The sequence below is a fragment of the Pteropus vampyrus genome, unplaced genomic scaffold (genome assembly GCF_000151845.1).
Source record: "Pteropus vampyrus isolate Shadow unplaced genomic scaffold, Pvam_2.0 Scaffold80, whole genome shotgun sequence".
Taxonomy (NCBI): Eukaryota; Metazoa; Chordata; class Mammalia; order Chiroptera; family Pteropodidae; genus Pteropus; species Pteropus vampyrus.
Genome location: NW_011888861.1, coordinates 4608414 through 4621435, shown reverse-complemented (window position 1 = coordinate 4621435; position 13022 = coordinate 4608414). Strand labels below are relative to the sequence as shown.

The following is a 13022-nucleotide window of genomic DNA, read 5'->3' as shown; positions in this document are numbered from 1 at the left end:
TGTATGAAAACCCCAGCTTCGTTAGCGCTGTTTGACCACAGTTCAGACTTCTCTGTGAAGGGCGCTTTTTATTCCGTGCTGAGCCGATGTGGAGATGTGCACCGCCCTGCCCTGCCCAACATGAGCCTCGGTGGCCTTCGTGGACATGAATCGCCCTTCCTGCATTCTTAAGGCCTGAAGGAGGTGTGTATTGAGAAGCCTTTCTGTACAAACTGGCCATGTACTCTCTCATTTTAAAGTCAGTCCTCAAACTTTATTGTTAGCTGTTCTTTCACTTTCTCACAAATTATTGGCAACTGTGTGAAAATCAAGAGCCTCCATAAAACCACCTGCTTTCACAGTGGGATTCTACACACAGCTGAGTCTTCCTTCAGAGGTGGTCAAAGAATGTGAGTGCCCAGATTTAGGAGTCACTGTCATCGGTGTGTAAAGTGGCGAGAGCAGTGTCCGCCTCAACTCCCTCCTCGTCAGACTGAACAACGGGGGACTCCCCACCTTCACTGGGGTCCTGGGTGGCCGGGTCAGTGCAGGTAGAGGACAAGGACGGTGGCTTGGCTTGTAATTCAGAGGGATTTGGAACCTGAAGACTAATTTCATTCTGACCGATACTTGATTCAGGCCCTGCAAAATAGGAAAAAAACCTGTGATAAAAGTACTTGCAATTTAGAGCTGCCACTGAAAACGGCGGTTTGCTCTTGCATAGATAAAAAGGGAGTAAGTTTTTTTGTTCCAGTGAGCTGGGTGGGGGCTGCAGAACTAGGCTGCTCATTACAGTGCAGGAACTGTGCCCGGAAAATGCTAAGCTAGGTGATGCCTGAGGCAGTCAGGGGCCCTGTGCTGGCCCTTCTGCCACCTGTGACAGATGGAAAGATCCTGAACTCTTCCTACAACACCCCGTAAAATACTGTGCTGAAGGCCCAAGGGCACACACATACTGTACTTCTTTTGAGGACCATTCCATGTAGCCTCGATAATCTAGATTTACTTTATATCCTTGGAAGTAATTTCAGAGAAATCAATGCTAAGAGAAAAACTTCTGATCTTTCAGCATTTCTCCAATTTCATGGGAAGTAAATAAGTTCTTAAAGGAATCAAAATCATCTGCAGATGATGGAGTCACTGTTTCTAAATCTCTTCTTGACTCTGGGAAAGTGGTCAGCATTCCTTCCCACCTCCAGGGGCCCAGCCTTCTCAGGACGCGGAGCGGGTGTGTGTGGCACTGTTCTCGTAGCTTTGCTGGGAGAAGAGAAGTTGAAGACGACACGAACTGACAAGAACCTAAGGGGCTTGACTTCAGAGGAGGTGGAACCTGTGGTGATGGTGGCACTGTGTAGAGGAGTTGGACAAGGTGCTGCTGGAGGAAGGCCCTTTGCCTTTCCCTTGTTCGTATGTGGAAAACACTTAAAATGCTTTCTTTGTAATGATGCGATGCACATGTAAGAAGGCTCATCCGGAAGGTCCAGTCTGAAATTAAACTACACTGAGCCCAGGTATAAGGTCTGGAGCTTCGGTAAATATTTGCTGAATGAATGTGAAATTTTGAGAAGGCATTAAATGGAGTGAAAGTGCCCACACGGGTGCAACTCATTTTAAAAATAGAAGCCAAATGCTGACCACATGCCTTAGCCTTGCCCAGAGCAGAGATGAAATAAACATCTGCTGAATGGAGGGGGAAGAGTTTAAAGACAAGTGTGTGCTCGCCCAGCACAAGGTGAGTGAGCGCACAGCAGAGTCCGCCCCTCCCCCCCCACCCCAATTCCAGTCCTTAAATAACCACAAAAACCTAACTCGAATTCCAAGACAGAAGAGGGAGGTAAAAGCAAGAAAGCCCTCTGTTCTTGGAAGGTATTTGGGTAGAGCACTTATTCGTGACTAAACAGCCAATGTTTCCCTTGCCCCACTACTGTGAGACCGGACTTGGACATGTGGAAACGGGTGAGTAGAACAAGAAGTTGACTGGGAGCTTAGAGACCTGTACGTTATTCTTCTGTTTTCTTTCTTCTGGGGGGTGATGTTTATGCAAGTCTGTCACCTCCTACCTAAGACAGGAGACAGCATGGCATTATCTTCTCCACCTGAATTCAAAAAGACATCCAGGGCCTCCTGGTCAGATACGTCCATCAGATCCATCTGCTCCAGCATGTCGATATTCACCTCCATGGATGACATGCTGCCCATGGGCTCTGGAAATAGATTGGCGCGTGACGAAATTATACTTATCTTCGACAATACTTTAAAAAAGCGAACTTCAATTCATTAGGCTAACTACATTGTTTTCTAGGTATAAAATATCTCCTGCTACTGCAAACGCTTAAAAATAGAATTCAGAAGACTGTGCTAAATGATGCCTCCCAGTTTGGTACTTTAATCCATCCCAGATTACCTTGGTTACTATAACCTTTCACACCTTCCACAGCATTTTCCTGGTCACCTCAGCCCTTTGCAGGTGCTGAGGATGAACCCATTTCTGCATTACGCAGGTTCTTGGCTGTTGGGAGTAGGGTGCTCTCTGAAAGAGGCTGACACTCCTGGAGCAGCATGGCGTTAGCAAGCTCCCTGCCAGACACACCTCTGCCTTCTGCCTGCAGTTGCCCTCAAACTTTATTATCCTTCCAGTTGAAGTTGTCACTGCCCTTGTGCCATTTCTCTAGTCTTCAACCTTAACTGCAGACAATGTTAGGGCTGGTGAATTGGAACCAAGAGCTCCTTACAGTGAAAGTGCAGACTAGCAAAAGAAAATCAGCCCACCAGCAAAAGGAGGCCATAAGACTACTAGGAGTCTAGGTACCAGGTGAGAGATGGCTTGGAGGCCTGGTGTTCATATTTAAACAACCTATATGGTCCAAAAAACTACAAGCCAGTTAATTTAAGTCACCCAAAGCATGATGGTGCCTGGCAGATGCAAATACAAATTATTTCTGGATGGACAAACCCTTAACCCTGGGTCTCCCAGGCATATAAAAACAATCCATTCTGATCCAATACCAAATTTACAGCACACATATGGAAATGTGAATAAGGATCAGCAGAAACAAAACTCAGCATCCTTTCCCAAGAATGTTGAATGTCTAAATATTTTAACCAAATCCAAGATGGAATAAAAAATGAACAAGGTGTTAAAAATTAGACCAGGTATCTGAAAAAGAGCCAAATAACTTCCAGATAGGAAAAAATTCAATCACTGAAATTTAAAACTCCGGGCCATAGTTAAAGATTATTAATGAGAGCCAAAGAGAAAATTAGTAAACTAGGAGACAGACTGAATAAACTCCCTATTATACAGCAAATAAACAAACTGATGGGAAACATGAGAGCTTAAGAGATGGAAAATGAAAAAGCTGACACTGTTCCAAAACACGAGCAGTGTGGAGAGCAGCCATATTCAAAGAGGCTGATTATCTTCCAGACTTCCTGAAAGATCTGAGGTCCCAGATTAAGAAAGTGAAATATATTTCAAGCAGATAGATAAAAGAAATCCTCACCTACATCAACTGCAGTGAAATTGACAAACATCAAAGAGAAAGGGCAGATGAGGAAAGATAAGGAAATAACAGGACAGCGTCTCAACAATAAAAGCCAGAAGACAGTGGAATAGATCAAGGAGGTAAGATAAATGTCATTTAAAATTATATATCATTAAATAGCATTTAAGATCAAGTATAAGATATAAGCATTGTCTGACCAAAAAAAAAAAAAAGCAACAAAACTAAAAAGCACTTTACTATGAGCCTGCTCTAACTAAAGGAAGGTGATGAATAACAGAAGGGAGGTCTGAGGTGCAAGAAACATGTGGAACAGCAAAAAGTCTAAGTTTGTAAGCTAATGTAAAACACTGAATAAAAAATACTCCGAATAGTGTCCAATTTGGGGACTTTATTCTGGCAGAATGAAAGGACTAAGTAGTAATGACAGGAGAGTAGGGATGTGATGAGAATTGAAGCAGTGTGAGATCCCTGTTTGGTAGAAAGCTGAGAATCTGGGTACCATGAAATCATTGAAGTTCAGCACTACAGTGGTAAAGGGTATGTCATTTCTATTTTTAGCTGGGGAGCAGTTTATTATAGTTTAGATGATCCCATCGAACTGGCAATATCCAAAGCAATACGGCCAGGAGCCAAGTGAAGTCCGCCTGCTCTGCATCAGCCCTGACCATGGGGCAAACCGTGGCCCTGGCCATATCAATGTCACAGAGCTGCTTCCCATGCACAGCCTGACAGATGCACAAGGGACACTAATGCAGTGTTATCCTGGAGCCTCTTCAAGGGTGACTGGTCAGGGGGCACTTAATGGCACAGTGGTCAAACCTGTTCCTGCTACGAGCGCTCTTCCACAGGTACTGAGCTGCCACAAAGTGAGTGACATACAGGCTTTCTTATGTGGCTATGGAGTCTTCAGCATGGCCCGGCTTTTTTGGCTTTTGGCCCTGCTTTGACTTAAGACTTGAAAGGGGCAGAGGGTGAGGGTCCCTTCTTTTCCATCTGTGCTGTCAAAGAGGGCAGGTGTTTAACTTTCAAAATGGAAAAAAAAGTGGACTAAAGAGGATAGGAAAAGCCTTCAGGAAAATAGCACCAAATAAGGTGATAATGAAGCCAGTTATGTCAGCAATCACAATAAATGTAAATGAACCAAACTTGCCAGTTAACATTATAAAACAATTAAAATGATAAAAATTTAGCTATATTCTGTTTATAGGGGACGCTCCTAAAATAGACACAGAAACATTAAAAAAATTTTTTAAAGTGGAAAGTGGGAAAACAACTTTAAGGAAACTGGTATAGCTATATTAATATCAAAACAGATATAAGGGGAAACAAAAACAACATTTGGGTAGAGTTGTACTTGATTTTTTTTAAAGGTTCAATTCGCCAGGAAGATAATTCAAAATTTCTGTGTGACTACACATTTTGTGGTGACGTTTTTAAAGCAAAAAGATGGCTTGAATAACAAATGTAACACCCATAATCATAGGAGGTAGGAAGGTTAAATATACTTCTGATAACTGATAATTAAACAATCCAAAAATTAGTAATTAGGGAATATCTGAACAAGCCACTGAACAGGCTTGATGAAATGGACACATACAGAATCCATGCCTATCACTGAGAATCTTGTTCTCAAGTATACATGAAACATGGAGGAAAATTGTCTGTAATGGACCACAGAGTAAAAGTCTTGAATTAAAAATAAAGAAATAAATCAAAAGCCCATTTTCCAACCACAATTAAATTTAATCACAAATCAGTAATAAAAGGTAACTCGAAAAACCTTCACGCATTATTTTAAAACACATTTCTTTAAAACACATTTCTAGACAAATCTTAAGAACTCCTAATGAAAAACTGTAAATACCCAGAATCTATTACTTATCAAAACTTGTAGAATTCTGTTAAAGTAGAATTTCCTACTTTGGAATTTTCAACCCTAGCAAAAAAAATCACAACTTTGAATGCCTTAAGAGAAAGCTGAAAACTGAGTCTAAACATTCAACTTAAATCAGACCAAAAAAATTTTTTAACCAAAAAACAGACAAATAAAAAAACCCAATACTAAAAAGGAGAAGTGAATGAAATATATAGTAGAGAGGAGTCATAAAACTAAAAGTGGGTTCTTTGGAGAAAACACTTAAAAATGAATATGTTTTATTTAAGATTCACCAAGAAAAACAATAAAAGGCACAAATTAACAAATTGAGGAATGCAAAAACCAACCTAACTCCAAGTACTGCGGACAACGTTATGCTACTAATATGTTTGAAAAGTAAAGACAAGCTGGACAAATTCCATGGAAAATCTGCTAAAATTAATAAGAAATAGGAAACTGCTATAACTACCAGAGAAAAGGAATAGGTAGTTCCTCCCATAGAGAAACCACCGGTCCCAGACAGCGTTAGAGGTGAGTTCTACCCACTGCTCAGGAAACATGATGAGAGCTCACATGTGCGTGCACAGAGACCCAACCCCACTTAGATGCCAGTTCTCGCTCAAGCTGGAAACTTAAGGCCATTCCGACAAAAGTCTAGACAGGGTTTTTCATAGAATCAAAATCTGACTTTAACATTTATAAAAGGACAAAGAGCCAAGGAAAAGCCAAGGCAACTCTGAAGAAAAAAAAAAAAAAATACATGAAATGTGTACAGGGGTGTGCAGGAATCAGTCTACCACAAAGCAAGACTTGCTATAAAACAGGGTTTCTCAACCTAGGCACTACTGACTCTTTGGAGCAGATAATTCTTTGCTGTGTGGGGGGGTGAGGGTGGGGGCAGGGGGCAGAGGGCCATCCTGTGCATTGTAGGATATTTAGCAGCATCCCTGGCCTCTACCCAACCCACTAGATGCCAGAAACACATCCCTACCCCAATCACATCAAGCAAAACTGTCCCTAGTTAAGAACCACTGCTCGATGAAATATAATTAAGATGGTATGGTTTTGGCTCAAGGCTAACAAGTAGAAGAATGGAATAGAAAAGAGAGCCTAAAAAGACAACAATGTGTGGAAACGGATAAGACAAGGTGAAGCAGTGGAGTAAGAATGCTGGTACTTAAATAGTTACTGTTTTGGGAAAAAATTAAAACTGGATCCTTACCTCAGAACATAAACAAAAATCAACTGGTGGTGGACTTAAGAGCCAAATATAAAATGGAAAACATTAAAACTTTTAGTAGATGGATATAACTTGGAGTTATATCAAAGATATACTTATATCCTTATAACTTAAACCTTTTTTTTATGTCTGGAATATTTCTTAATATTTTAAAAATATCTGAAGCAAATATCGTAAAATAGTAACACGTTAAATCTGAAAACAGGTATGTTACAGTATTTTCAGTTCTTTTCTGGATATTTAAAATGCTTCCTAATTAAAATGAAAACCAGTAGTAGATCACAATAAGGGTCAAAGTTGTAAATAAAACCCCCGGGGAGACAATCATACAAAGTTAAAATCACAAGCTGGCAATTGTGTTTTGAGATATTTTTACATTCTAGATCATATCTCGAAGAACACTGAATTTTAGGATAGGTGCATTTTTACCCATTCTATCTTTTCTAACTTTGTTTATTTAATCGCCAGCCCCAACATCACCTCTTCTCTTCCCTGGGTACTGGGTGCAGTCTGGAACATTCGAGGGCTGAGACAGTGTCTGAGGGCACAAGGTGCACCCCTGGCACCAGAGGCTGGACTTTGCTGAACTACCAGCTCAGCAGAGATGCACAGGAACCTGAGATCTAATTGTGGGGGGAGACAGTTAAAGAATAGGACGCCTCCAAGGTGATCTATTCATACCAAACTGCAATGTCAATACCCTCGGCACTTGGCAATAAAATGAGAGCAATGAATGCTTTTCTAAGAAAATGGGCGTCAGGTCAAGTGCGTCAGAGTCTTACAAAGTACCTAATCATGTCCTAATGCATGCAGACCTGCTGGGCACATGGTGGGTCCCAGGCCCCATCTGCGTCTCAGCACTGCTGGCACTGTCTTCATTCCTCTTCGGACATAGGAGGCTCTGGGGTCCTCCGCCACCATGTGGTCACAGATGTCCCTTCACCCTTCCCTCTGATCATTTTCTGGATAAAACTTTCCATGCCTTTGTCTTAATTAAAAAATGATGCTTTGGAAAGTGAGAAAAATTCAGAGTGCTATTTCTGATTTAGTGGAATAAGTCCAAAATACCATGTTCACTGAAGAGATTTTTAATTTTGATTGATTCTTCTAAATTAAACGTTCCCCGTGTTCATCCTTGGAGATGAATACCCAGTAAGAAAGAGAAGTGTGACTTGCCAGGCTGGGAAGTCTTAAAGGATGGCTCTGAACAGGCTGTGGAGACGTGCATGTTTGTCATTTGTGAATCTTTTCAGCTCTAGCTGAAGCAGAAAGCTTAAAAGCCCACATACTCCAATTTTCTTCATTGCTTTCAAAACCACACATATTGGCAACATATGCTTGACTGAATTTTTTACCTAAAAAAAATGAGCCCAACACTTTTTTGAAACTTGAAGAAAATTATTTTTAAGTGCTGCAAACCAAAAAATTCATAATGTTTAGCTGATATCTGTTCAATAAGTGCTGGCTGAGCACTGCTCTTTACCCGGCACTATACTGTGCTAGCCCCGGAGGGTCCTTCAACACACGACGAGTCCTTATCTCAAGGCGCTTCCCATCAATGGGAAGAGGGACTCCTGAACCTGTCATTCCTCTACTACTTCATCGCCCCATTCAGTGTGTGTTCATGGGTTTCCTTAAGAATAGGAGCTTCTTAAGAGGCACTTTCATTTTCTCTTTGCCTCCCCTGGGCCTAAAAGTATGCTGAACACTTAGCGAGTGCTCAGGAAATGTCTGCTGAACTAAACTGAACAAGGACAGTGTTAAACTGTTTAAGCCATAAGAGTTTCTGTTACTGTACTCTTCATTACCACCACCTTCTCCATGCCCTCTTGGTGTACTGTCTCGTTATACTCAAATTTGTGAGTCAAATTTGCCAGGGAGTGTATGTCTGTGATGGACTGAAAGTTTGTGCCCCCCACCTAATTCATATGCTGAAGCCCTACACCCCGATATGATGGTATCTGGAAGTGGGGCCATTGGGAGGTGAGTAGGTTTAGATGAGGTCATGAGGATGGGGTCCTCATGGTGGGATTAGTGCCCTCCTAAGAATAGACACCAGAGAGCTCTATCACGTGAAGTGAGGATACAGTGAGGTACGAGCCAGGAAGAACCCTGACAGAGAACCAAATCAGCCAGCACCTTGATCTAGGACTTTCTGCCTCCGGAAATAGGAGAAAACAACTTTGGTTTTTTTGAGCCAAGTCTAGTCTGGACTATTTTCTTATGGCAGCCCAAGCTGACTAAGATGGTGTCCTTCTCAGATCCTACCCGTGACAGGACATAAATCCCTGGAGCAACAGGGATGGCTCTCCCCATAACGAGCACCAAATACTAAAGAAACTGAATTCTGAACATACTCTGAGGAAACAGGCAGGCTGACTTTTCTAGATGAAGACAGAGAGAGAGCTGACTCTGGAGACAGAGATTAAACTTCAAATCTATACTGTCCACCATAGTTTAAAGAGCATTATCCACATATTGCATCCTTCAGTGCATTCTGAGGCATTCACATATTACAGTTCATTTGTTTTCTCTATGTTATTTTCCTTCCTCATTCTTTGATTTCCTTAACCTCTCCTGGGGGTGGACATGAAACTGACTGACCAGGAACAGAGTGCGGGTAACAGAGATAAACCAGGGGTGTGTGGATGAGGGTCAGCGCACAGAGAACAAAGTCCAGGGCCAGGCAGGCCAGAGAAGGGGAAGAAGACTGAGTAGAGAGAGATCTGGGAAGACAAGGGGGTTTCCAGGAGCCAAGATGCCCAGGAGGACAGAAGCCCTGGGCACTCCACACTGCCTGTGACTGGGAGGCTGCTCCTGCCCTCTCAGCACCAGTCTGAGGGAAAATGTCAGCTGCCCAGTGCTTTGCCGCTGCCCCTGTTACCCAACCACTCCCTGAGGCACCCACCCAGGTCTTGGGAAGGAGAGGCCGGATGAAGGAGCCTGGTACCTGATTTCTCTGCTACTCAGCGTGCTCTTGGGAACTACCAGAGATGCAGCCAAACGTTTATGCATCTAGATATTCCCCATATATAGAGGTAAAGATTCTAAATGTTCAACTAGGGAACTGGTTAAGTATATTAAGATCAGTGCTAAAATATACCCTTTCAAAGAATTTTTAATAATATAAGGGGAAAGAGCCCCATACGGTATTAAGAAAAGGTAGATACAAAACCAGATGTATGTACAGTTTGATATCAATTATATAAAGACACACACACACATACACACACACACACACACACACACACACACACACACACACACACACACACACACACACACGAAAGAACCACCCTAAAACAGAAATAGGGATTATTCAGTGCTGTAGAATATGGGTGATGTCTTTCTTTTCCCCCTAACATATTTCACATTTCCTAAATATCTTCAACTAAAGCCAGAACTACAGAAGAGGCAAAAACAACCACAGGACAATTACGATGCATCCACTCCGATCTGGGAGGCTTTATCCGATACCTCAGTCAGCGGGTGGGGGCACCACAATACCATCTCTACACACCCAGGGAGCCCCTGCTGCCAGCAGCCCACCCCTGGACTTGCCTCGCCTCTCTGCTATCTGCAGGTAACCAGTGGAAAGGTACTGCTCCATGTCCTGCTGGAAGGCTTCCTCAAAAAACTTCTGCCGCTCCTTCAGCTTCATTTGCTGGGTGTGTTCCATTTCCAGGACCTTCTGGCTGTGCTCTGCATCTAGTTCAGCTAAGGAAACAGAATACCTTGGGTCAAGGGTTGAAGAGCTGAGATAGGAAATGGGTATAAATACCTGCTCGCATCTACCCTCCAACCTGACAATGTCACATCTGCTTGTCAAACTGTAGCCGGTGCCCCGACTGCAATACAACCAGCCTCCTCTCCCCCAATATGCTGCACTTCTTGCTACCTGCCATGCCAGGCACCTTGGCAATCTCATGCCTTTGCTCATGCTGTTCCCTCTGCCTGGAATAACCTTCCCATCCATATCTCCCACTCTTCTTGTAACAGCTATTTATCTTTCAAGACCGGCAAACTTCTCAGTTAATCCTCCTACTGAAGCAGAATTTACTGCTCCATCCTGAGGTTTCTACAACACTGTGGTCAAATTTCTGAAGCTGACTTATTCATTACAGTACAACAGGTCAAGACCTGGACTTCCTCAAGGACTGTTACCATATGTTATTCGTTTTAATATCTTATCACCCAGTTCAGAACTGTAAGGACTCAATAAATGTTATTTAAAAAGCAAGATGTAGCCATTGTGGTCTATTAGAAAAGTGTCTGGTCTTGGCTTTGCTGTTTATTAACTGTGCAATCTGGCTCAGTCAGTTAAACTTTCTGAGCCTCACATTACTCATCTGATGCTTCGGGACAAAAATATGAACCTGAAATTGATGTGAAACTTAAATGAAAAAATGTGAAAAAACTTTTTAATTAAAATGAGCAGTGATCTTTCAAGGTAGAGCCAAGGAAATAAGGAAACAGAGACCGTAGGTTCTATAACCGCAGGGAACTGGAACTCTGCCAACAACCTGAGTGAGCCACGAAGTGAATTCTTTTCCAGAAAGGAATGCAGCTTGGCTGTCACTCTGGTTTCAGCCTCTGAGACCCTGAGCAGAGAACCCAGTTTCACCATTCCCTGACTTCTGACCTACAGACTGTGAGCTAATTTGTATTGTTTTAAGCCACCAAGTTTGTGGTGATCCATTATGCAGTGAGATGAGATACCCCAAATAAGCCGTCTGTGTGAATTCCAGCCCCTGCCCAAATCTGATGGGCTGAAGAAATGGAAAATAACAACTTGAGTTCTTTATATTAAACAAATATTTTACAGCATCCACCCGGCTGAGTTTGGCAGGAGAACAAAGTTTTAGCTACCTCACTGTCCTGGGATAAACTCAGGCTCAAAACTCTGAAAAACAGTTTCACCCAAGGCATTGTTCCCCCTGGTTCATCTCTGGAGAGTGTCAACAACTTTGGGATATTAGAACTCATAGTATTCAAAATCATCATCATCATCATCATCATCATCATCATCATCATCGATTAAAAAATGCAGAAGATCTGAATAGACATTTTTCCCAAGAAGACATACAGATGGCCAACAGGTACATGAAAAGATGCTCAACATCACTAATCAGGGAAATGTAAATCATAACCACAATGAGATAGCGCCTCATATCTGTTAGAATAGCTATTATCAAAAAAAAAAAAAGTCAAGAAGGTAAGGTAAAATATGGCGTAGATGATAGAGGCTCTGTTCATCCCTCTTGCAAGCAAATCAAAACTGTGACAGAAACAAGGAACAAACAGCAAGGAAAGTTGCCTGGGAGTTAGAAAAATAAGCCATATAACTAGGAAGAGAAATAAGAAATCACCCTGCAACGGGAGGAGGTAGGACGGGCGAGGACGCAAGGTTGCCTGGTCCCAAGCAACTGAATGGGACAGAGGTCATAGCAGCGGCAGCCAGCAGCTGCAGATGCCACTTAAAGGGGCCATGTCTACAAAGGGACTTTCGTGGTGACGGACCTGCTCACTCTGAGCACTAGTGCCGGTTTGGCTGCACGGAGGGCACCAGGGACTTACAGGGGGACACTGAGTTGTTGGAGTGAGGACCAGAGGCTAGGGTCTCCACCAGACAGAAATGCCGATGTATCCACTGTTTCTTTGTTGAGAGCTCTCCCCTTCACCAGTGCGCAGATGCAGCACCGCCATAGCTGAGAGGTCATCAAACTGGATAACAGAGGTAGCTCTGCCCAGAGGATTCCCTGAAACTCTGCCTCCCCCAACTTGCGGCTCTACCCAGGCCACATCCAGGAGTATCCTCAGTGAGTCAGGTGCCCCTTGCTGAGCAACACCTAGACTCACACTGGAGGCAGCTGGCCTCGGTTTCTGGTGTGGCCTCTTGAGACAACTATGAGCACAGCATCTGTGGATTGCTTGCTGAATCTTAACAGGTGACCCCAGAGAGGCACAGGCTGGGGCTAAACTTGGCCTGTAGTTGAACCCCTCTCAGGACTGTGCCACTGGACACCTACTAAACAAAGCCTTGCTAATAAGACTGGGAGACTTAGGAGCTTTGCTTACTACATAGAAACAGACACAGAAAAGCCAAAATGGGAAGACAAACAGAAACCATATGAGAGAACAGAACAGAGATCCAGAATTAATGGAATCAAGTAATCTAACACACACAGCATTCGAAACACTGGTTATAAAGATGCTCAATGAATTTAGGGAAGTATAGATAAATTCCATGAGAACTTTAACAAAGAGATAAAAAATATAAAAATGGAAATGGAAATTATAAAAAGGAACCAGTCAGAAATGAAGAACACATTATCTGAGATGAAGAGTATATTACAGAGATAAAACAGAGTGGATAAAGAAGAGGATCAAACCACCGATATAGAGGATGGGGAAGCCGAGG

At 42.7% G+C, this 13022-nt stretch overlaps 1 protein-coding gene across 3 annotated transcripts in view; it reads right to left on the bottom strand.

The window, feature by feature from the left end:
• Positions 1-231: 231 nt before the first annotated feature.
• The window catches only part of DTNBP1 (dystrobrevin binding protein 1), a 134689-nt gene continuing 121898 nt past the window's right edge, over positions 232-13022 (bottom strand). For 2 of the 3 annotated variants that reach the window (XM_011362873.2, XM_023532260.1), the window contains 3 exons: positions 10163-10318; positions 2040-2183; positions 232-621 (listed from right to left, as the gene is read on the bottom strand). In XM_011362873.2, coding sequence (XP_011361175.1) covers positions 404-621; positions 2040-2183; positions 10163-10318 — 518 coding nt within the window. In that variant the 3' untranslated portion in view covers positions 232-403. The remainder of the gene's footprint in view (positions 622-2039; positions 2184-10162; positions 10319-13022) is intronic. The other variant, XM_023532259.1, reaches the window with a different exon arrangement.